The sequence below is a fragment of the Melozone crissalis genome, unplaced genomic scaffold (genome assembly GCF_028551555.1).
Source record: "Melozone crissalis strain CALT ecotype California unplaced genomic scaffold, PUWL_Pcris_2 ptg000036l_1, whole genome shotgun sequence".
Lineage (NCBI taxonomy): Eukaryota > Metazoa > Chordata > Aves > Passeriformes > Passerellidae > Melozone > Melozone crissalis.
This window is the reverse complement of record NW_026535814.1, coordinates 22137765-22161781: the sequence shown is the minus strand read 5'-3', so window position 1 is coordinate 22161781 and position 24017 is coordinate 22137765. Positions and strand designations below refer to the sequence as shown.

The 24017-nt window shown below is 52.7% G+C and overlaps 1 protein-coding gene across 2 annotated transcripts in view; it reads right to left on the bottom strand.

The window, feature by feature from the left end:
• ME2 (malic enzyme 2) overlaps window positions 1-19306 on the bottom strand; it is a 35090-nt gene extending 15784 nt beyond the window's left edge. Inside the window, exons 1-4 of one of the 2 annotated variants that reach the window (XM_054283567.1) lie at window positions 19215-19306; window positions 12672-12809; window positions 1748-1881; window positions 304-453 (exon numbers count right to left, since the gene is read on the bottom strand). In XM_054283567.1, the coding sequence (XP_054139542.1) occupies window positions 304-453; window positions 1748-1881; window positions 12672-12779 (392 nt within the window). In that variant the 5' untranslated portion in view covers window positions 12780-12809; window positions 19215-19306. The remainder of the gene's footprint in view (window positions 1-303; window positions 454-1747; window positions 1882-12671; window positions 12810-19214) is intronic. The other variant, XM_054283568.1, reaches the window with a different exon arrangement.
• Between the last annotated feature and the right edge of the window lie 4711 nt (window positions 19307-24017).

Here is a 24017-nt window from a genome sequence, read left to right as displayed (position 1 = left end):
AGAGCCACAGAAGGGACCCTGATAGCTGAGGAGATAACCCCTGGAATTACAGAGCTGTGTGGCACTTGCAAGAGCTGGAAATGGTGCTGAAGCCCTGCACTTGGAGTATTTATGTGACCCATCTCCACGTCTGCTTCCAAACATTTTGCTTCTCAATATACACTGTGTCCTGAGATAGATTTTACCAAACTTTTACTGCCCTGACGTGGCACTAGCTGCACCAGGATGAAAATGACACAAACCACTTCCAAACCTGGGGTGAGAACACAGAGGAAAGGACAACAGCAGTGTGTGTGGCCTTACTTTGGTCTCCTGAAGATGTGTCCGTACTGGGAGCAGGCCAGCCCCACGGTGGGCGTGTACACAATGGGCATCAGCCGCTCAATGTCGTCCTGCAGCACCCTGTAGAAGAGCTTCTCGTTCCTCTCCTGGATGCCCATGATGTAGATGTACCTGCAATTAGCCAGCACAAGGAGAAACACCCCTGGCTGTGTCCCACTGCTGCGTTCCCTCGGGAAAGGCCCTGTCCCTGAGTCAGGCGGGGAGCACGAAGGGGAAGCTGGGAGGAGAGCAGCAGCGAGATGGAGATGCTGGAGGGACACCCTGTGTGTGTGCTGGCGAGGGAACACTGACAAATGTCACTAAAGACAGACCAGGGATTTACTGGATTTACTGCACGGAGTCTCAGCACCCTTGTACACAAAATTACAGTGAAACAATTTTCCATCCAGAAGATGTGAATCCCAGCACCAACACACACGTGCAGCACACTGAGCCATACCACAAGGCTCACTCTGAAGGACTTACGTGGGGGTGTCAATTAAATCTGAATTTCTGCAAGTTTACCCACCAATCTGCTGTGTATCAACCCATACCCTGTCCTGCTGACCCAACAACATGAAGATAATGAATTTGCAATCTGCCTCAGGCCACAGCAGCTGGGCACTTGGCCAATACACATGACAGGACTGCTTTGGACCAGCAAGTGACATGCTGTGGATTTAAGAGCCATCTCTCAGTTCTGATGAGAACAAAAGGGCTTTGATGTGGTCCAGCGAGCCCCAAGCCATCCCAGCTCTCCTCCTGCCAGCAGGAGACTGTATTTTCACAGGCAGAGATACACAAACATTATGTGAAAACAGTAACGGGATGCTAAAAACGTGGCATCCGAAAAATAAAACACAGCTAAATCCTTTGCAGTTCACCAAACCAGTGTGTTAAGTAATGAAATATATTAAAAAATACACATTATGAGACTTAACATTCTACTCTGGTAGTTCCCTTTTAGCAGTAACTACTGTGTATGTTAAACACTGTTTTTGGTATCTCAAACGCTCAGTTTACCCTCATTATCACACGTTTTTACAGACTGGGCAGGATGCCACCTGCTGTGCTCTAACCACCTGCCACTCCATCTCACACATCACAGAAATACATGTGACAGGCTGCAGGCAGGTTTGCAGCTTTGTTACTGATTTCCACACGCTCTCTTTTGCTGCTTTATGAGCATGGAATATTTAAAAAAAAAAAAAAAGGAAAAATAAAAAAAGCTTCCCAACCTCATTTGGCCGCGGGATGAAAGCAAACGAAAGCAACACCTGCGCCCAAGCGAAAGCAGCACCCAAGAACTGAAACCCCAGCGGAGGCACTGGAAAGTCTGGTGACCCCCAGACAGCATTTTCCCATTTCCATCTCATTTCCAGCCCCGATGCTCCCGCTCGCTCGCGCCACGGGACACAGCGCTTACTTCTCCAGGGGGTCAGTCATTTTAGCCAAGTTCTTGTGGAAGCGCAAGGCCTGGATGTCCTGTGTCTCTATCTTGGGAGGCAGGAGCCCCTGCAGGCCCAGCATCTGCCGCTCGTGCAGGGTGAAGGCCATGCCCTGAAACGAGAGGGGAGCACAGCCATCACTCCCTGCCCCCGGAGCCCTGACACCGCAGCCTGAGCTGTTTGCCCCTCCTGGCGCTCTCCCCACCTTTGGGGCCGTTCCTTTCCACCCACGCTGCCCGGACCTTGCCACATCTGACTGTCCTCTGTGGAGCTGGAGAGCAGCAGAGCTGCTGCTGCAAAGGGGTTAAAACTGAAATAACAGCTGCTTTTGCAATCCTTCCACTGTCACCCAGGCTGGTCCCTACAGTCACACACAGTACCTGTAGCTCAGATTTTTATCTCAATTGCTCCATTTGCTGCTTTTTTCAGTAACACAGCCTGATGCCCAAGTCACTGAATTGCCCTAATGCTCCTATTAAGATCACAGTCCAACCCAAACACTTCATTTTCACTGAGGGATGGATCTAATCCATTTATCTGCCACCAAAAGCCTCATTGGTAGCAAATTAGAAGAGTTCACCTGCAAAAACCTCCCCCTCTTCTCCATTTGGGAGATGGAGTGTGGACAGAGTTTAAATTTATTGTTCTTTAAATACTAATTTGAACCGTTTCTCAACCTTCGGATTCTAACTGCCAAGCTAAAAAAAAAAAAAAAAGCTTTCTAAGGTTTATGCCTTGTAATTACACTCCAAATTCCTCCTGCCCTCAGAAAGGTCAGAGAATCAGATGATCCTTGTGGAGGGCACCCACCCACAAAGATCATCCGTGTTCAGCTCCTCAACTGACAAGAAATAAAAATCTGTACTTTTCCATTGACAGTAAAGGGTCAATTCAGATTAGAATACAAATATTTTCACCTCTGCTTATATGAGAACAGACTCTTCACAGGTGTCTGTAGAACCCATACCCATTAAAAAAAAATTCTAAAAATAGTCCAGTTGTAGTGTAATTCATCATAGCCAAATAGTTTCTAAACAAAATTCCTTAGAGAAAAAAACCCCATTGTTAAAATAATTACTGTTTTTACATTATTTTTCTCTTTCCTGTTTAGGTTAGATTTAATATTGGTTGTTTTGACTACATTGACTAAAGCAGTTCACCTGCTCTTCTGTACTGATTCTACACTGTGCTCTACAACAATAAAATACCTGAAGAGCTAGAAAGCAAGAAAAAACAACAACCCAGACCCAAAAACTTCACTGTTTTGCCCTCTTGCAGAAAGGTCCAAGTATTTAACCCTAAAATGAATCTGTTTTCTCTGTATTTATTTTCATGTCCGCCAACCTTTCACACAATAGATTTGACACTAAATACTGATTTCAATTTAACCCTTCACTACTAGGACAGTAGAGCTTTTCCACAAGTAGTCAGGAGTAATTTGCAAACCACTGTTTTCTTTCCCAGTCTAACTGCTATTCTTCAGTATTCTTCCAATACTAAATACAAATACATTTCAGATGACAGTTCATTCTTCAAGTTTTTAACATTGCTGCTGGTTTTTTGATTTCTAATTTTTCTTTTTTTTGGGGGGGGGGTGTAAGAGTCCCACTTTAGCCACTTCAGTGGTATTTTTTTCCAAACATTGATCTGAACAATCCAACAGTTCCACAAAGAACACAGCCATGTAAACAGAGAGAAACTGACACGAGAGAAGAACCCACAGAATCAGGCTCTGGGTGCCACAGAGGCTTTTTCCTGTGTTGCAAAGGATTAGTTCCACTTCCGCATCCTTCACAAGAAATACGAATTCTCTGCGAGCAGAAATGCAAGCTCCACACAAACTCCTCTCAGCTATCTTCCCTTTTCCTCGACAGCCCTGGCTCGCTGCCATCAGCAGTTTAATGCCTTCAAAAGCAGTTAAACGCCCCCAAAAGCAGCCCTTTCCCACACAAACTGCTGGCAGTGCCAGCGGCTCGGGCCCCAAGGCCGAGCAGGGCTGGCAAACATTTGTAGGATGCTGACTTTTACTCTAGACAACACAGAAACACAAACGGCGCCAAAATATTGACAGTGCTCAGAGGAAGAGGAAGGGAGGAAGAAGTTCAGTGTCTGGCCAGCAGGGCCACGGGGGTTTGCAGCCTGGGGAAGGCCAGGCTCCCCTCAGCGGAGCCACCCCGGCTGCACACTGTGACCCCAGAGAAACACCTCACTGCCAAACCTACATCCTCCCCTGCACAAAGCCTCAAGTCCTGAAAAAACACAACTACCGAAGTTACAATCTCTGCTATTACCATGACACCAGAATGTGGCTTTTCCCACTTCCCTGCAGAGGGGAACCCGTGTCCTTACAACACCTGGGCCCCCAATAACGCCCGGGAGCCCTGAGCTTAGCTCCAAGCAGAGCAGAGACCCATCTTTATTCAGTTTATTCTCACTCTTTCCTGTCTGCAGGGAATCTAGCTGTGCAATGTCTCTGGAGTTACAATAACATCAAACAGGATGAATTTTTAAGTGACACTAAGTACTTTCAGCTGTTGATTTACATGACAATTACATCTTACCATGCTGAAAGAGGCTTTAATTTCTGCCTAGGCCTAAATCAGGAATCAGAATGACATCAGCCTTCACACAGAAATTCAGCCCTTGCACCAACTGCATAACAACAAGTTTAGTCCAGAGCAGCGAGATAAAACCCCTGAGTCCTTCTAACACTTGCAGTATCTTTGTCCATGACCATGAGCTTGTTTTGGACTTGGATTTGGATGTGGATTTGGGATTGCCCTGCAGTATCTCCCAGGATGGAGCTGCAGTATCACACACCCAGCAAACTTCCAGCCAGCCCCAAAAGATCAGGGGGCACAGCCAGACCCAAAAGATCAGGGGGCACAGCCCAGGGGATCAGGGGCACAGCCCAGGGGATCAGGGGGGCACAGCCCAGGGGATCAGGGGCACAGCCCAGGGGATCAGGGGCACAGCCAGAGCCAGGGGATCAGGGGGCACAGCCCAGGGGATCAGGGGGCACAGCCCAGGGGATCAGGGGGGCACAGCCCAGGGGATCAGGGGCACAGCCCAGGGGATCAGGGGCACAGCCCAGGGGATCAGGGGCACAGCCAGAGCCAGGGGATCAGGGGCACAGCCCAGGGGATCAGGGGCACAGCCCAGGGGATCAGGGGGCACAGCCCAGGGGATCAGGGGGCACAGCCCAGGGGATCAGGGGGCACAGCCCAGGGGATCAGGGGCACAGCCCAGGGGATCAGGGGCACAGCCCAGGGGATCAGGGGCACAGCCAGAGCCAGGGATCAGGGGGCACAGCCCAGGGGATCAGGGGCACAGCCCAGGGGATCAGGGGGGCACAGCCCAGGGGATCAGGGGCACAGCCCAGGGGATCAGGGGGCACAGCCCAGGGGATCAGGGGGGCACAGCCTGGGGGATCAGGGGCACAGCCAGAGCCAGGGATCAGGGGGCACAGCCCAGGGGATCAGGGGCACAGCCAGAGCCAGGGATCAGGGGGCACAGCCCAGGGGATCAGGGGCACAGCCCAGGGGATCAGGGGCACAGCCCAGGGGATCAGGGGGCACAGCCCAGGGGATCAGGGGGGCACAGCCTGGGGGATCAGGGGCACAGCCAGAGCCAGGGATCAGGGGGGCACAGCCCAGGGGATCAGGGGCACAGCCAGAGCCAGGGATCAGGGGCACAGCCCAGGGGATCAGGGGGGCACAGCCCAGGGGATCAGGGGGGCACAGCCCAGGGGATCAGGGGCACAGCCCAGGGGATCAGGGGCACAGCCCAGGGGATCAGGGGGCACAGCCAGAGCCAGGGATCAGGGGCACAGCCCAGGGGATCAGGGCACAGCCCAGGGGATCAGGGGCACAGCCAGAGCCAGGGATCAGGGGGCACAGGGGATTAGAAGGTACATCCAGCCCGGGATATGAGGGAGATCTCTCAGCCCACGCCGCCGGCACCGATTGCTCAAAGGCACACAGGAACCCACACCTAAGGCCCAAGCTCACCCAGCTTTCCCCGGGATTAAGAGCTTAAGCACTCCCACAGTCTGGGTGTAAGCAGCAGGATCACCGTTTGCAGGCTGGTGTCCTCTCCCCAGGTGCTGCGTGCTGACTTTCACTGCCATCAGCCTCCTTAATCCCCTTCTCAGCTCAGGACAAGCAGGGGTCGTCCCCAGGCCAGCACAGACGAAGCAGGGAGCGTGTCCAGGAGGGAGCATAGCACTCCTCAGAGCCCACAGATTAATTAATTAACACTCCACGGACAAATTCACTGCCACGAAAACAACCTCCTGCTGGGAGGGGGAGTGAAAAATGCTACTGGAGTGAAACGTTGATGCTATTTTAGTTAAGACAAGCTCACGCTGAGCCGCCATGAACTTCAATCCACAAACTCTGGCACTGGGACTTTGCAGCAACTGGGCTCCATCACACAAAGCCCCTGCCGCTATAAATACCAGCACACACAAATGCTAGCTGCGTGCCTTGCCTGGAGCAGCCTGGATGCTGCAAGCAGGATTTTTATAGCACCACTGAGTAAGTAATTCTGAGGGGTTTCCAAGCAGAGAAGTAGTAGTGGTGGTAAGTCTTCCCTGCCTGCAGTCTTGCAGCCACATCTGTGAGAGTGTACTTTTAACCAACCATAAATGCTCTCATACAGCAAAACCCCATCCAGGGCTCCTGACAAAGATGTACATACAGTTTATATCCAAACACGCCACTGCTTGGAAAATTACTTACTCATGAGATTTAAAAAATGCTTTCCTTGTAACTCCTAGTAATTGTTAGAACAGATTCAGCAGGGAGCCCAGCCTTTGAAGCAGCATCATAAACATCTTGAAAACAAAGTAGATTTTATGTTGGATTGTGGGCTGCTTCCCTTGACTTTGCTCCCTTGGGCTAAACACAAAGTTCACTATTGCACAAGATGCCTTCAGTGGAAATTAATAAAGTTCATTCATAAAGTTCATTATATAAGAATCAAAGGTGTCTTTGCTATCTCTAGCAGAGAATAAAAGTTTATGAGAACAGAAAACCTCTCTTCATTTCCTTCCTCCTTCACTTTTAAACTGGATTCTCTCCCTTTGTTCTCCCAGAGCAGCAGTCTGTACCCTGGTGGGTGCATCTGGCACAGCAGGGCAACACACAGTGACACAGCCCGGATCCCATGGGATATCCAGGCACAGGTGCCACCAGGCAATGCGCTGTGACACAGCCTGGATCCCATGGGATATCCAGGCACAGGTGCCACCAGGCAATGCGCTGTGACACAGCCCGGATCCCATGGGATATCCAGGCACAGGTGCCACCAGGCAATGCGCTGTGACACAGCCCGGATCCCATGGGATATCCAGGCACAGGTGCCACCAGGCAATGCGCTGTGACACAGCCTGGATCCCACGGCATCTCCAGGCACAGGTGCCACCAGGCAATGCGCTGTGACACAGCCTGGATCCCACGGCATCTCCAGGCACAGGTGCCACCAGGCAATGCGCTGTGACACAGCCCGGATCCCATGGGATATCCAGGCAATGCGCTGTGACACAGCCTGGATCCCATGGGATATCCAGGCACAGGTGCCACCAGGCAATGCGCTGTGACACAGCCCGGATCCCATGGGATATCCAGGCACAGGTGCCACCAGGCAATGCGCTGTGACACAGCCCGGATCCCATGGGATATCCAGGCACAGGTGCCACCAGGCAATGCGCTGTGACACAGCCCGGATCCCACGGGATATCCAGGCACAGGTGCCACCAGGCAATGCGCTGTGACACAGCCTGGATCCCACGGCATCTCCAGGCACAGGTGCCACCAGGCAATGCGCTGTGACACAGCCTGGATCCCACGGCATCTCCAGGCACAGGTGCCACCAGGCAATGCGCTGTGACACAGCCCGGATCCCATGGGATATCCAGGCACAGGTGCCACCAGGCAATGCACAGTGACACAGCCCGGATCCCATGGGATATCCAGGCACAGGTGCCACCAGGCAATGCGCTGTGACACAGCCCGGATCCCATGGGATATCCAGGCACAGGTGCCACCAGGCAATGCGCTGTGACACAGCCCGGATCCCATGGGATATCCAGGCACAGGTGCCACCAGGCAATGCACAGTGACACAGCCCGGATCCCATGGGATATCCAGGCACAGGTGCCACCAGGCAATGCACAGTGACACAGCCCGGATCCCATGGGATATCCAGGCACAGGTGCCACCAGGCAATGCACAGTGACACAGCCCGGATCCCATGGGATATCCAGGCACAGGTGCCACCAGGCAATGCACAGTGACACAGCCTGGATCCCATGGGATATCCAGGCACAGGTGCCACCAGGCAATGCACAGTGACACAGCCCGGATCCCATGGGATATCCAGGCACAGGTGCCACCAGGCAATGCGCTGTGACACAGCCCGGATCCCATGGGATTGCCAGGCACAGGTGCCACCAGGCAATGCGCTGTGACACAGCCTGGATCCCATGGCATCTCCAAGCCTTTTCCCACCCCTTCTCTCCCCAGGCAAAGATGCCACCAGCTCCTGGACCCCTCTGCAAGGCAGAACACTGCACCACTGTGGGCTGGCTGATGACCCACGCTGAGCCAGGTGCCTGAAAGCACTCCCCTGCAGGAGAGGGGAAAGCCAGGAGCAGACAGGCTCCACTCCCTGCCAAGGCTCCACCTGACTGCAATGGCATGCCTGGGGACATCTCTTTAACTGCTGCTTTTCCAGCTGAGCAGATGCGGAGAGCTGCTCCTGCTCTCCTCAGGGCCATTGATCCCACAGTGGTGTAACACCCGCCGGCAGTGCCCTTCCTCCATCCCCCACCCCAGCCCAGCACAACACCTGGGCCAAGGTAAATGAGGCTGGCTACCCTCCCACCACCTTTGGCACCTGGTTACAGATTAAACAGCTCCGTGGGCCCAGCTGGAACTCCTCCTGAGAGCACACAGGTCTCAGGGGAGCTGATAAAACCTGCAGGTGCATGCAGCCCCTCCGTGTCCAAACGACCTGGGCAGGACACAGACCTGCGGTGGGACTTTTGGGCTGGGGGAGTGTGCTCAGTTTCTGTCACTTGCCTGCCTTCTGGGGTCTTTCCTCCTCGCTGATCACAAACTGACAGCAATGTACTGATAGCACTGCACTTCTTAGCAACCATCACCATCTGCACTCCCTCCCCGCATCCTGTTTGTCCTGGCTTCCCCAGGAAGGCACAGGGGCACTGCGTATTCCATGTCCTGGCTGCTCAACACAGCTGGCTAAGCCTAAATCTAAAATGTTTTAAAATAAATTAAATGTGTCAAACCAGCACGGTGAGAAAGGGCAGTGCAAGGGAGCATCTGCTTTTACATCTTCAAGCTCATACAATCCTTTCTTTACACTCTCTTGTGCTATTCCTTTTATTTTGTCAAAATAGCTTCGACTTTGGCTGAGTTTTTTTCTGTTTATATTTTTATTCTGAATCGGAAATGTACTGTTGGAGTATTTCCTACAAGTCAGTGAGGTGATGTTTACAAGTTTGCCAAAAAATCGCCTCTGTATGCAAAGGTAAATTTATCACAGTTTCTGGAAGTATTCTGGAAGCCATGCATGAAAATAAATTGGGCTGAAAAACTGTGAATGAACACAGATGAAACTGTGAGCAAAACATAACATATGAGAAGATGACCACCTGCATGAAAGATAAGAAACTGGTAAAATTCCTCAAGATCAGTCTGGGATTATTAACCTGCCACCAGTGAATGCTTCTTTAACATTTATCATGTATTTCCATGCACATACTTATTGCCATTCCAGGCACAAATATGTGCATATATAAATCCTAACGGTACCTGCTGAAGCCAAAATTTTGAGAGGCACTGTCAGTGCAGGAGGAGTTTCTGGACACCATCAGGAATTTCCCCGCGCAAAGGGAGGTCAGGAACTGGAACTGCCCAGGGAGGGTTGGAATGCCCATCCCTGGAGGTGTGCAAGGAGGGCCTGGACGTGGCACTGAGTGCTCTGGGCTGGGTGACAAGGTGGGGATCGGGTGACAGGCTGGACTCGATGGCTGGGAGGGCTTTTCCAACCCCAGGGATTCTGTGATAACCTAACAATCCTGAGGAAGAGTCACGGAAAACGGGGTAACGGGACCCACAGTACAAAATACCGTCACCCTTCTTCACCAAAATAACCAACTGAAATAACCAATTGAAGTACAGGAAGTGTCGCCAACTATGCAGTGACAAATTTTCTGCGAGGCACAGAAAACAAACACGCAGATAACATTACAGGTCATGTATTTCCAGTGGAGACAGGAACACTCTGACGGCACTCCCGTGGCAGAGCATGGAAGAACAGGCCTGCCCCATCTGAAGCCCTGCACCATATCAGTAATGATTTAATTGCCAGCACTAAACCACGGAGATTGTCCTCACAGTGCTCTGAGCAAGCTGCCCCCCAGCAAACCGAACGTGCTGAGGACAATTAACTGCACTGGAAACCCTGTCGGGGAGCAGCAGCCACACAGCACAGGGCTCTGATGCAGGAGCATGCCACAGCAGCTGCTGGCCCAGAGATGCTGCTCACTGCCTCTCTGAGCCATCCTGACAATGAACACCTCCAATCTGCCCTTCAAACACCAAAACCCAAACCAGCTGGGGTGGCTGTGCGTCCACCTGCCACACACAGCTCAGGGTGGGCAAGAAAGGAAACACACACAGCTCCACACACAGCTCCACACACAGCTCCACACACAGCTCAGGGTGGGCAAGAAAGGAAACACACAGAGCTCCACACACAGCTCAGGGTGGGCAAGAAAGGAAACACACACAGCTCCACACACAGCTCCACACACAGCTCCACACACAGCTCCACACACAGCTCAGGGTGGGCAAGAAAGGAAACACACACAGCTCCACACACAGCTCCACACACAGCTCCACACACAGCTCAGGGTGGGCAAGAAAGGAAACACACACAGCTCCACACACAGCTCCACACACAGCTCCACACACAGCTCAGGGTGGGCAAGAAAGGAAACACACACAGCTCCACACACAGCTCCACACACAGCTCCACACACAGCTCAGGGTGGGCAAGAAAGGAAACACACACAGCTCCACACACAGCTCCACACACAGCTCCACACACAGCTCCACACACAGCTCAGGGTGGGCAAGAAAGGAAACACACACAGCTCCACACACAGCTCCACACACAGCTCCACACACAGCTCAGGGTGGGCAAGAAAGGAAAAACAATTGTAAGAGAAAAACCTGCTCCAGTGGCAAAGAGCAACAGATAAGTTTGCACAAGGGTGAGGGCTGGTTCCTGCCCCTGATGCTGTCCTTCTGCAGCTCTTGTTTTAGGGACACGTGCCTTAGGGAAGGCCGAACGTTCTGCAGGGTTGATAGAGGATATAAAAATTAAATCTAATCAAGTAAAGCATGATAACCTCAACAAGCTGACAGCAAGAAATAACACCCTTTATCTGTTTCTGTACATAGATAATATACATATCTATCTATGCACAAGTGAGGCACAAGGGGTAAAGTACTCGGTGTGTTTAATAAATCATTTATATCTTTGCTGAATATCCAAAATGCATTTCCATGCAGATATTGCATCCAGCAGTATCACTCAGTGAGCTTTCTGATCCATTCCAACAGGCATCAGCAGGAAGGACAGGCTGACACAGCAGAGACAAACTAATGCAGAATGGGGTTCCCTCTCACCAGTGTAACTCCTTGGAGGCATTGAAATATTCACAAAATCAATTGCCATTAACCAGAAGCTCCCTACTTCCTTCTACTCCTCAAAAAAAATTGCATTGTGCTCAGTTCAGCTGAGAATTCCAGGGTTAAAAAAATGGAAGGATATTACCACTAGAAAAACAGTAAGAAATGACCTATTGTTCTTGTTTCAGAATACTATTGCATAATCAGCATTTGGAAAAGCTTACAGGGGTTGAAGTAATTTCCATAGCCATGTCAAAGTCTCCAGAGCTCAGAAAGTATCAAGACAATCTGATCTTGACAAATCACACCAATCTACTCTTTTCTCTTTCCCTGACACAGCAATCTCAACTTCAGTTTTGCAGTCAGCCAGTCTCTACCTTCCACAGCTCTCTCTCCCTCTCTAGGCAGCCTGGATTCATGCAGGATTGAGGCATCTTGCACTCTGCTGTCCAGGGCACAAAGGGAAGGGTACAACAACCCAGCTCTGCTCAGGAAATGCCCTGAGCAGAGATAGGACAAATGTCAGATTCAGGCAGACTTGCCACCTTTATTGACCACTTCAGACACCTTGGACCAACCACCTCACCTGATTTCTTACCAGTTTTAATTTACACATTAATGGCTGCAAGATTCCTGAAGGCCACTACAACTCCAGTGGAAAAATAAAAAAGAGTTTGAGGATAGACTTGTGCAAACAGGAACAGTTTTGTGAAGGGAATAAAATGTTACTTTCTTAGAAGTCTGCCTCAAAGCATGGAATTAACATGATACCTGTACCTCCCAGTCAGCTCCCATCAAGGTTTATTTTTAGATGCTCTTTCAGACTCCGCAGAGGGATATTTCCTAGGTGATGTGGCTCAGCCCTAGCTCTCGGTGTCCCAGGAATGGGCCAGGGCTAGGACAGAGAGGCTAACGCTTCCTATGGTTAGTGAATTCAGAGTTAACTCTTGCACACTCTCAGGTCAGTCCCTCCTCTCCCTGCTAAAGGTCTCCTTGGGCTCAGCAGCCCCTCGTGTGCCCAGGGCAGCAGTGCCAGTGAGGACAGAGCCGGGCTGGCCGGGGCAGGAGCTGCTGCCAGCCTCGCCGCCCCGCTCTGGCTGTGTCAGAGCACAGGGGCACAGGACCCTCAGCACACACAGGCAAGACAGACAGACAGACAGACAGGACACGGACCCACCTTGTTGGTGCGCGGGTTGAGCATGAGCGGCTTGCCCTTCTCCTTGGTGTGCAGGCTGCGCCGCGCCATCGCGCAGGGCGCCGCGGCCACGCGCAGTCGGGACAGCATCCTCCTCCTCCTCCTCCTCCTCCGGAGCACCTGGAGAGGCAAGGGCAGCACTGAGGCACCCACAGAGCCCCCCACACACCCACAGGCAGCACTGAGGCACCCACAGAGCCCCCCACACCCACAGCGGGCAAGGGCAGCACTGAGGCACCCACAGAGCCCCACACACCCACAGCGGGCTCCTGCTGCCACGGGGAAGCACCTGCAGCGTGAGACCCCTTTTAGCACCATGAAGGAACAGCCCAGAAGTGCCAGGAGGAGGGAAGGGAAGGAAGGGCTTGGAGTGCCGAGAGCACAGAGTGCAGGGACGCAGGGATCCTCCCGGCAGTGCAGAAATGCCAGCATGTCCCTGTGGAACCGGCACTGGCCCAAATGCCAGCCAGGACAGCACAGCCTGGGCAGCTCAGCCACAAAATCCCCACTGAGAGCCTCCGGAGCTCTCCAACAACAAAACCTCCTGGCCTGGAGAACGGGAGATTCTCTCCTGGCCTGGAGAGAAACCGTGTCTGTCAGCATATTGAAACCCTGCTACGACAAAATGTGGAATTAAAATGGCCAAGAACTCCACTGATCTGTGGATTCCAGGCTTAGATTTTTGCAAGTCCAAACTTTAAAAATAGTTTAAAAAAGGTTTATTTTCAGAGAGACTGTATCCTTTAAAGTAAAGGATGTTCCCCTAAAAGAATTAAAAAGTGTTAGTATAACTCAAGTTCTAATCCTGACAGGCATTAGCAACTCTTGAACTCATTTTACTCCATTATTGATCACACGCTCTTTGGAGAAGAAATTACCATTTATCACATGCTCATATATGGCAGGACCAACAGGGACTGTGCAGTGGAGATCTCTGGAATCCCAAAGATTATTTCACTGAGCCAGAGAGACAATGGAAGCAGGGCAGGACCTCCCCAAGACCAGGGTCTGTGTGGTGACACAGCGAGGGGACCAGCAGAGGGGACCTGTCACCCCCAGCCCAGCTACACACTCACAGCCCAGGCAGGCAGGGACAGCAAAACAGGACATGAGATATTTCTAAGGAATGAAACGATGCATGGCTTGCATTTTTGATTTCTTCCAGATGGGAGACAAAATTGAATTAAAGAACAAAACTTCATTATCTTAAATATCGCCTGAATACTTTAGATGACCTGCTCTAATCAAATTCGCACATAATCAGCTTTTAAGATGGCAGACTGGTCTTACAAGTCACAATCTGAGGATTTTCTCGAAAATCTCTCCAAGCATTAAAAAAATACACATTTAACATTTTTTATCAAAGTTTCTCTCCTACCCACTACCAAGCGTAGAGGGAAGCTGCTCTGCATGCAGAACCATCCCTTCCCCTCAACCTTCACTTGTTTGTTGAGGCCTGTGAATGACAAAACTCCACTCAAACCCCCTGTGTTGGTTAGTTTTGGGGTAAAGACCATAAATTTGCTGCGTGGAGTGGGACAGGAGGCAGGGGAGGAAGCCCTGCCAGCAGCACAAACAAATGTAGCCTCCAACGTGCTTGTTCCTCCCCAAACCTGCTGGTGGTGGAGTGAGCCCTCGCTCGGGAAATCAGGATCAGACTCGGGAAATTAACTCCGTGCTGCAAAACACATTCATTCCGTGCTGCCCTTAGGATCACCAGATTCAGTTCCAGCTGGTTTCAGTTCTGGATGCTCACCTGCCGCCCCCCCACGGCTGCAGGTGCATCTCCCCTTTGTGGCAGGGAGCCCAAAAAGGGGCTGTGACTCCAGCGCCACAGCAAAGCCCATCCCAGAGTCCCATCGGCCTGGTGCCGCCGTGGCATCCACCTGCCACCAGCAAAGACCTTAAACAAGGAATTAAAACTGGGACAGGCACCACACCCTACCGAACTCTAATTAAATTTAAATTACTTTGGTGCAATTAATGAGCATTTAAGAACCAAACAAGATTGTGGCCCAGATTCACCCGAACTTGATCAATTAACTCTAATCAAGGAGGCAGAGTGGAAAAGGCTTTTCAGAGGTGATACAAATCTTGTTTTCTTCCCTGACGTGTGAGAGAGGAGACTTGCTCCTCTCCGAGGTGTCACACCAGCACCTAAAATTATTCTCTTGATGGAAGTATCTGGATTCATAAAAGGGGAGAATCAAGTTTCATTTTCCACCGAGCCCTCTGTTTAGATCCAAGAGATATGATCCCAGTTAATTTATATCCATCACAAAACCTGGCTGGCCACTCAGCTCTGAGCTCTCCCTGCCCTGCTCTTTCCATTGTTCCCTGTTTGTTTCCTCTCCCATCCTGCACATCTCATCCAACTCCTTTTGTCACAGACTTTTGAACGTGGCTCAGCCAGGGCTTTGGGTGGGAAGAGACCTCAAAGCCCCTCCAGTGCCACCCCTGCCATGGGCAGGGACAGTTCCCACTGTCCCAGGCTGCTCCCAGCCCCATCCAGCCTGGCCTGGGGCACTGCCAGGGATCCAGGGGCAGCCACAGCTGCTCTGGGCACCCTGGGCCAGGGCCTGCCCACCCTGCCAGCCAGCAATTCCTAATTCCCAATGTGCCAAAATCTGTGCCTGCCCTCTGGCAGTGGGAGCCATTGCCTGGCTGCTGTCCCTGCCTGCCTTGTCCCCAGGGGCTGTGCAGCTCTCCTGGAGCCCCTGCAGGCCCTGGCAGGGGCTCTGAGGTGTCCCTGGAGCTTCTCTGGTGCAGCTGAGCAGCCCCAGCTGTGCCAGGCTGGCTCCAGAGCAGAGGGGCTCCAGCCCTGGCAGCAGCTCCGTGGGAAAGGGATGAGAACTGCGGGAAAGAGCCGCACCTGCCACGATGTGAAAACACACAAAAAGGACTGAGGATGCGCAACGTCCTGTGAGGAGGAATTAGGAGGAAAACATCAGAATTGAATGAGGAATAAATTCCTGCCCAAACCTATGTCAGCATAACCAGGATCTCAGCTCTCCCTTCAGTGCCTGACAGTGGTGAGAACTACACAAGACTGTGGAGCACCTCTAGGCTGAGTCCAGCACAGCTGGGAATTTTTGAGTTGCTGTGTCACAAATTAAGGGGATTAAATCCTTCAGCACAGCAGAGGACAGCTCCCTGCTGTGCCTTATCAGGAGGCATCTGCCCAGGTCAAACTAATTACCAATACGCACAAGCGCCCTTATCTGGGAGCAAATGTTCTGCTGTTCCAATTATGGATTTGTTAAATGGCAAAACCTACTTTTAAGGGAAAGGTTCATCACGCTCTCAAAAGGCAGAATTAGGCTGGCCAGAGAGTCGGGAAGCTGAGAGTCAATTAAAGCAAGGCCAGCTTCAATTAGTGCCCAGGCTGCCTGACCTGTGGGTCTGCCCTCAGTGCCAGGAGTGCCTGTCCCTGCACAGCAGCTCCTGCTGCATGACTCTGCAGCCTGCCTTCAGCTTGAGGGCTGGGGAAACACAAATGCATTTCCAGCGCTCCCAAAATCCTGTGTCAACTTTGAGGCGTGGGGAAACACAAATGCATTCCCAGTGCCCTTCAAATCCTGTGTCAGGTTTGAGGCGTGGGAAAACACAAATGCATTTCCAGTGCTCCCAAAATCCTGTGTCAAGTTTGAGGGCTGGGGAAACACAAATGCATGTCCAGTGCTCCTGAAATCCCATGTCAGTGATTTTCCAGCCTTTCGTGTACAGAAATTGACCTGTGTTGAGGAGTTTTTTTGCACTGACAAGCTGAAATCATTAATTCAAGGCCATGGAGGCCCCACAGAATTTCCAACCTTTAGGGCCTCAACCATTTCTAAGCCAACAGACATTGTTTCCTGTGCCCCCACAGCCATCCCTCTGAGCCTGCACCATCTCAGGGCTGGGGTGCTTGCACCACACACTCTATTCTCTTTTATCTGTTTTTTTTCATTAATAAACAGCCCAGCCTGTCCCACCCAAGCATGACACAAACCAGGCACGCACTAGCTGGCTTCATCACCTCAGTAATGATAAAGCAGTCTAAAATTATTACATGAGGCGAGCACGGGCTCTAAGTGTGTCTCCCCACGAGACTTCCACCTAAAGAAAGCAGCTCTCCCGGCACCCACCACCCCTCGGCAGGACAAGGAGACACTTTTGCTCCAGAACAGGGGCATCCCAGGAGGAAGGAGCACGTGGCTCTGCACAGCAGCTCGGTGCCTCTGCCTCCCTGAGCCGGCCAGATGCCGCTGCTGAGCAAAGCCAGCACTGAACGGTGGCAAAACTACCTCAGGCTCCCTCCAGCAAAGTCCTGGGCCACCACTCCAAAGGGCATTTCTAAGGCACCTTGAGATCTGCAGATTAACAGGAACAGTCATGGGCAGAAATCACTAATGAAGCGCTTGGCAGAGGCAGGCGGGTTATTTTGGAAGCAGGTCTTTAGCATATTGGAATTGCTTTTCTTCCCGTTCATTCTGAGGCAGCCAGTTCAACAGGAAGAGAAGTCAGGTGTGGAGCAAGCTCACCACTTGAGGCTGGAAACATTCACTGAACAAAGCACACCAGGTGAACTCGGATGGGAACGATTTCACAACTTTCCTAAACAGAGTACTTGTCAATTACTGTAATTCACAGTACTATCAGCCTTCTTGCAGCAGGGCTGAATTGTTTGGTATTGGGGTCTTGGTTGGTAGCAGCTCTTACCAGACAACATCAGAGAGTTGCATTTTTATACATTTATTGACCTAAATATTCTGATTCTTAAGCACCAGAAAGTCCGTTATCTTTTACTGTGGAAACTGCAGCAGCAGTATTTTTGACCATGTCTGACAAGATGTATTGACATCCTTGATTTATTTTAATTTGTGTAACTAGGAGGGCTGCAGGTGGTAAAGGTAAGGACAAAGACCTCATCCTGAACCCCCTCAGAAATACTCCAGGAATAGCAGAAAGGTACTCATCTTTCTGAGAGAGCTGGCACGCCCCTCTGCTGGAGCTGCTCAACTCAGAAACACTGATATTGATTTTTTTTGGATACAGGTTGAGGGGTGCACAAGGATGTTCCCAACATCTGCTGCACTTACAAATGGGAGTTCTTCATGGGAAAGCAGCTCAGCACTGAGCACAGAGAAACCAAGCTGCTGGGAGCTCAGTGCAGGTGAAGTGTACACCTGTCAACCTCTTACAAACCTCAGTGTGTGCTGGCTTTATAAACAAACAAACAAACAAACACAGAAATATATAAATAAATACCCCACCTAAACTACAGAAGAACCTGAGAACCACGCACCACGGGGTACCAGAGCTGCTTCAGCTGCAGGGAAGGCGCTGGCACCACCCGTAAAGATGAGCATTCAATTAGTGCTCACTCAACCACGGCGTGCCACCACGCACTTTGACAGCCTCTGCCTTAGTTTGCAGAGCAAAAAGCTCCAAATCTTGCCTGCGCTCAAGCTGCTGACTCACAAGCCACCGCACAGGATTATCAGAACTTCCCTCCTGTGACTGTAACACGCAGTTTCTTCTAAAATACAGGCTCGGGTTAAATTTCTACAGATGTTATAGCGTCTAATAGGGCATTAGACACTGCTGGCTGCACACACACATGGGCCGCCTGCAGAGCTGCACATTTCTGCCCAGCTCTTTCATTTGCCCATATGTAAATTACAGGTACATATAAAACCTCCCTTTGATGTTCACTACTTTTTGGAATTACCAACACAAACACACCAAATAATCAGCATTTGGTGGTTTTGATCTTGCTTGGCTGCAAGACTGTCCTGTTTCACCAACCCTTTAGCAATGTGCTGTACGTTTGGTTTGCTTTTTCTCCTGTTAATTATGCGATTCTTGCCATGACACAACACCCCGGGCTGCTCAGACAACTCCCCTTAGTCAGTATTTTTTAGCGGAGCGTGGAGCCAGCGACAGCGGCGTGTCAGCCACGGCCGCTCCGCCGAAGGAGCAGCCAGGAGGCCGAACCCAAACAGCGACTCCGGAGCGCCGGGCGGCGCTTCCTGCTCCAAGGCCGCGCCAGCTGCTCCGCTCCTTCCCAACTTTCACTCTCCGGGGCCACGGGGAAGTTGAGGGCAGGTCGGGCCCGGCGCGGGGGGGCGGCGGCAGCGGCTGGGCCCGCTGGGTGGGCGCTCCCCGGGCCTCGGGCAGCTCCCGGCGGGCGGGCTGGCAGCTCCATTTGTCACCGTCCTGACAGGGGTAAACACGCACGGGCGCGGCCGGGGCTGCTTCCCCCGGCTCCTCGCGGGCACCTCCGCACCTGCCGCAGGGGCCGGCGCTGCCTCCGCCGCAGGCCGAGCCGCGGGGCCTCGCACCGCCGTGCTGCTGCTTCGGCACTACCCCCCGCGGGGCCGGGCCGGGGACACGGAGCATCCCGGGCGGGCTCCATCCCCTCCCCGCGCCCGGGCGGCCTCCAGCCCCTCAGAACGCCCCGTAGACACGGGTTTATAAAGAGAGAGAGAGGCCTGTGGTGCGCCGCCGCAGTTGTATAATTGTTACCAGAATGGGATCTACCTCCTCCTGCGGCTGATGCCCGCTGAGCGATGCCGGCCGAGGACCTGTTCCTACTGAGCGAGAACAGCGCCCGCCCGCCGGAGCTGCGTCCACCGCAGAACCCGCCACTGAATGGAGCCTACACCGAGGCGCCGGGGAGGGACACCCCGGGAGGCGGGTGTTGGCCGTGACTGACAACTGAGATAGCCAATAGAAGGGAAGGGAGCTCGCCCGTGGCCGTGGCGTTTGACCAATGAACGTTTTATCCCGCCCCGGCAGAGGGGAAAGGGGGACAGGCACGGCGGGGTGGGATCTGTCACAGGTTAATTGGACTGGTGAGACAGCCAATCAGCGTGGAGGGGCGGGGTGAGGGGCGGGGCTGGGGATGGGCGTGTGAGGGACGGGGAACATGAGGGGAACGTGAGGGGAAGGAAACGGCGATGGGGAACGGGGAACATGAGGGGACGGCAATGGGGAACGGGGAACGTGAGGGGATGGGAATGGGAATGGCCAACAGGGAACGCGAGGGAATGGGAATGGGGATCAGGGAACGTGGAACGTGAGAGGACGGCAATGGCAATGGGGAACGGGGAACGTGGAACGTGAGGGGACAGCAATGGCAATGGGGAGCGGGGAATGTGAGGGGACGGAAATGGCTATGGCAGTGGGGAACGTGAGGGGATGGCAGTGGCAATGGAGAACGTGGAACGTGAGGGAACAGGAATGGCAATGGAGAACGGGGAACGTGAGGGGATGGCAATGGGGAACGGGGAACTTGAGGGGATGGCAATGGCAATCAGGGAATGTGAGGGGACGGGAATGGCAATGGGGAACGGGGAACATGAAGGGAACGTGAGGGAGCAGGAATGGCAATAGGGAACAGGGAATGCAAGGGAACGGGAAACATGAGGGGAGCATGAGGGGATGGGAATGGCAGTGGGGAATGGGGAATGTGAGGGGAATGTGAGGGAACAGGAATGGCAGTGGGGAATGTGAGGGAACAGGAATGGCAATGGGGAACGGGGAATGTGAGGGGAGCGCGAAGGGACAGGAATGGCAGCAGGGAATGGGGAATGCGAGGGCACGGTGATGGCAATGGGGAGCGGGAAATATGAGGGGACGGCAATGGCAGTGGGGAATGGGGAACGTGAGGGGATGGGAACGGGAACAGCAATGGCAGTGGGGGACAGGGAACGTGAGGCGGTGGGAATGGCAATGGGAAACAGGTAACGTGAGGGGACGGGAATGGCAATGGGGAATGGGGAATGTGAGGGGATGGCAATGGGGAACCGGGAACTTGAGGGAATGGGAATAGGGACGGTAATGCCAATGGTGAATGGGGAACCTGAGGGGATGGAAATAGGAACAGCAATGGCAATGGGGAACGGTGAATGCAAGGGGATGAGAATGGTAATGGGGAACGGCGAATGTGAGGGGATGGGAATGGGGAATGGGAAGGGCTGAGAATGGTAATGAGGGATGTGAGGGAATGGGAATGGGGAATGGGAATGGGGAACGGGAGGGGATGGGCATGACAATGGCAATGTCAGTGGGAATGGGGAACGTGAAGGGATGAGGAATGTGAGGGAATGAGGAACGTGTGGGAATGGGGAACGTGAGGGCATGGGAAATGGTAACAGGGAACGTGAGGGGATAGGATCCATGAGGGATTGGAAGACATAAGAAGATGGAGATCTGTGAGGGGATGGGGCTGTGAGGAGCTGGGGTCCATGAGGGGACAGGGCTGTGAGGAGCTGGGGTCCATAAGGAGCCTGGGTCCATGAGGGGACAGGGCTGTGAGTGCCGTGTGGCAGCCAGGACGCTGGGGACCGTGGCTCCACAGGGGCATCCTGCTGTGGAGGAGGCTGAGGGGGAAAGGCAAAGCAGGAGGAAGGAGCAGAGAGCGGTGGCAGGGAATGTGGTCACTCCACACAGAGTTCCTTGTGGCTACATGGAAACTGCTCCCCGTGGCCAGGGCCACCGTGCTGGATGCCCTGCATGGAACAGGGCTCCTCAAAACATGCAGGGCCACAGCGCTGAGGTAAGCCCTGCCTGGTCTGCTGCCTCACGGGGCCTGGAGGGCTGAGGAGCCTTGGACTCAAACAGAGGGCTTGGCAGAAGTCATCGAGGCAGCTAATGCTGCAGGTCAGCACTGAAATTGCAGGAGAAAAGAGCAAAACCATCTCTTTTCACAATAACACTTGGCTGTTTGTCCTCACAATGGTTGGTGGAGGTGACACCCATCCTCAGCTCAGCCTCCACAGAGTTTAGAGAGAGAAAATACAGGGGTGTGAAACACGGCAGCTCAGCCCATCCCAGCCTTTGTCTGCCTTCTCTCCAGCCCAAACTCACATGTTTTACAATGCTGCAGATTTTGAGACTTAATCACAGAATCCTGGAGTGGTTTAGGTTGGAAAAGAGCTTCAATCTCATCCATGGGCAGGGACAGCTCCCACTGTCCCAGGCTGCTCCCAGCCCCATCCAGCCTGGCCTGGGGCACTGCCAGGGATCCAGGGGCAGCCACAGCTGCTCTGGGCACCCTGGGCCAGGGCCTGCCCACCCTGCCAGCCAGCAATTCCTAATTCCCAAGAGCCCATCTCATGCTCCCCCTTTCAGTTAAAAAGATAAATTTCTCTTTTAATGAGAACTTTTATTGAGTAAGAATTTTGGTTCTCTGCCACCGGCACCGAACACGATTTGAATAGTTTGATGTACAAGGAGCACAGTGCAGTTAAAAGAAGCAGAGTCACTATAGTAACAGTATCAGATATGTAAACCTACTTAATCAAAGCCCCCTCTCCTAATTACGATTTTGAGGCCTGTCATGAAGAGCACATTCGGCTGCTTTCCCCCTCCCGTCAGCATGACTGTGGCAGGTTTGAGACGTTTCTGAATAATGCTGCCCTGCTCCTATAAACAAAAGAGATTGCGAAAATAACCTGCAAGGTCATTCCTTTGTGCCAGGCTAAAAATAGCCCAAATTGGAGGCATTTAAAAACGCCTGGCTTCCTACCCAAATTGCACAAATCCCTTCTGCTGTAAACCTGTGTCACTCCAGGCCCGCGGAGGACATTGCCCAGGATCACCTAATGAGCAGCTGGGCCCTGCTGAAACACGCTGCGCAGCACTTTGCTGTGGAAGAAAGGCAGCCTGCAGAGCCGGGCTGTGATTAGTCACACGGAGGAGAACCTGCACCCCGGGGGCTGCGCGCTGGGGCACAGAGCTCCCCGCGGCAGCGGGGCTGGAGGCAGGAGAGCTGTCACTGCCAGGCAGCACCCGCTGCCCTCCTGCCCCTGGCACCGCTTTGGGTCACTCCCAAACCCAGGCTCCCAGCCTTTCCCAGGGCACAGGTCACTGTGCAGAGGGGGCCTGGCCTGCGCTCCCTGCCCCAGCACGGCCCCAGCTGCCTCGGGGCACAGCAGGACGTGGAGCCACAGAGCCATTTGGGTTGGAAAAGCCCTCACACCCTCAGTCCAACCACTCCCCCAGCACTGCCAGGGCCACCACTGACCCATGTCCCCAAGTGCCACATGCCCATGGCTCAGGGGATGGGGACTCAGCACTGGCCTGGGCACTGTGCCAGGGCTGGACAGCCCTTTCCATGGGGAAATTCCTGCTGTGCCCACCCTGAGCCTCCCCATGCCCAGCCTGAGGCCGTTCCCTCTGCTCCTGTCCCTGTTCCCCCCGGCTGTCCCCTCCTGTCAGGAGCTGTGCAGAGCCACAAGGGCCCCCCTGAGCCTCCTTTGCTCCAGGCTCAGCCCCTGCCCAGCTCCCTCAGCCTCTCCTGGGGCTCCAGCCCCTTCCCAGCTCCCTCAGCCCCTCGGTGTCTGTGTCTCAGGACCGGAGGAGCAGCTGCTCCTCCCTCCTCCGCAGGGCTTTTATGGCCGTATTTGGCGCTCTCTCGGAAGTTTCCCCTGGCACACGGAGCTCTGCTGCTCTGCCGCTGCCCGGAGAGGAGCCGTGAGCCCCGGAGCTCCTGGGCTCTGTAGATCCAGCCAGCTCCGAGCTGCCCCCCCGCCTGGAGCAGCCTCCACGAGGGTCACAGCTCGCCCGCTGCGGGGTGGGAATTCATTCAGAAATTTCTAATGCAGCAGATGGCTATTTCATGATCACTCCACATTTCTTGTGCACACAAGAATTGCATTTTACTGGGGTTCCCTTCCAGAGGGGGCCAGTGGTTTGTGCTAAATTAAAACTCCCCAAAATCATCACTGTTTGAAGCCAGTTCTCTTAAATCACACCAAGGTGGTTTCTCAAGTCACTTCCACCATCCTAAAAGAGTAATCTATTTCTCTTTGTGGTCTTCCTAGACTTATGGTCATCTTCTGCTTGGTTTTTTTTTTTTTTCTCTTTGTTGAAGAGAATTTCCTTTTTTCCTCCATTTTTCTCGTGACAAACCACAGTGGTTTTAACCACTTAGTCCCTGATAAAGTACACAGAAGATTTTTGTTCCCCATCCTTGAGATAGTTTTGACTCTCCTTTCCATAACATTTTCAGGTTTTCAAGTATCTTACTTAAAGTGTCATCACCAGCACTGGGCCCTGTGTTCTTGTTTTTCCTGTCACTGATCCTTGATGCAAATAATTAAGCTAAAATAATCTGTTCTAGTTGCCTAGATCTGTCCTTCCATTCCTTCCATGGTGCCTCCCTCCCATAAACTCACTGATAATATAGCTGTGTGTGTACAGCTGATGCAGAACAAATAATTATTTAAGCAGTGATACTGGCTTTTATCTCACTCCAGTCTCAGAAGGTTTTGCGTGGACTAGCAGAACAAGGCATCCCTCAGAAGGCTCCTGTGGTTTGATGAAAACTGGCCTCTT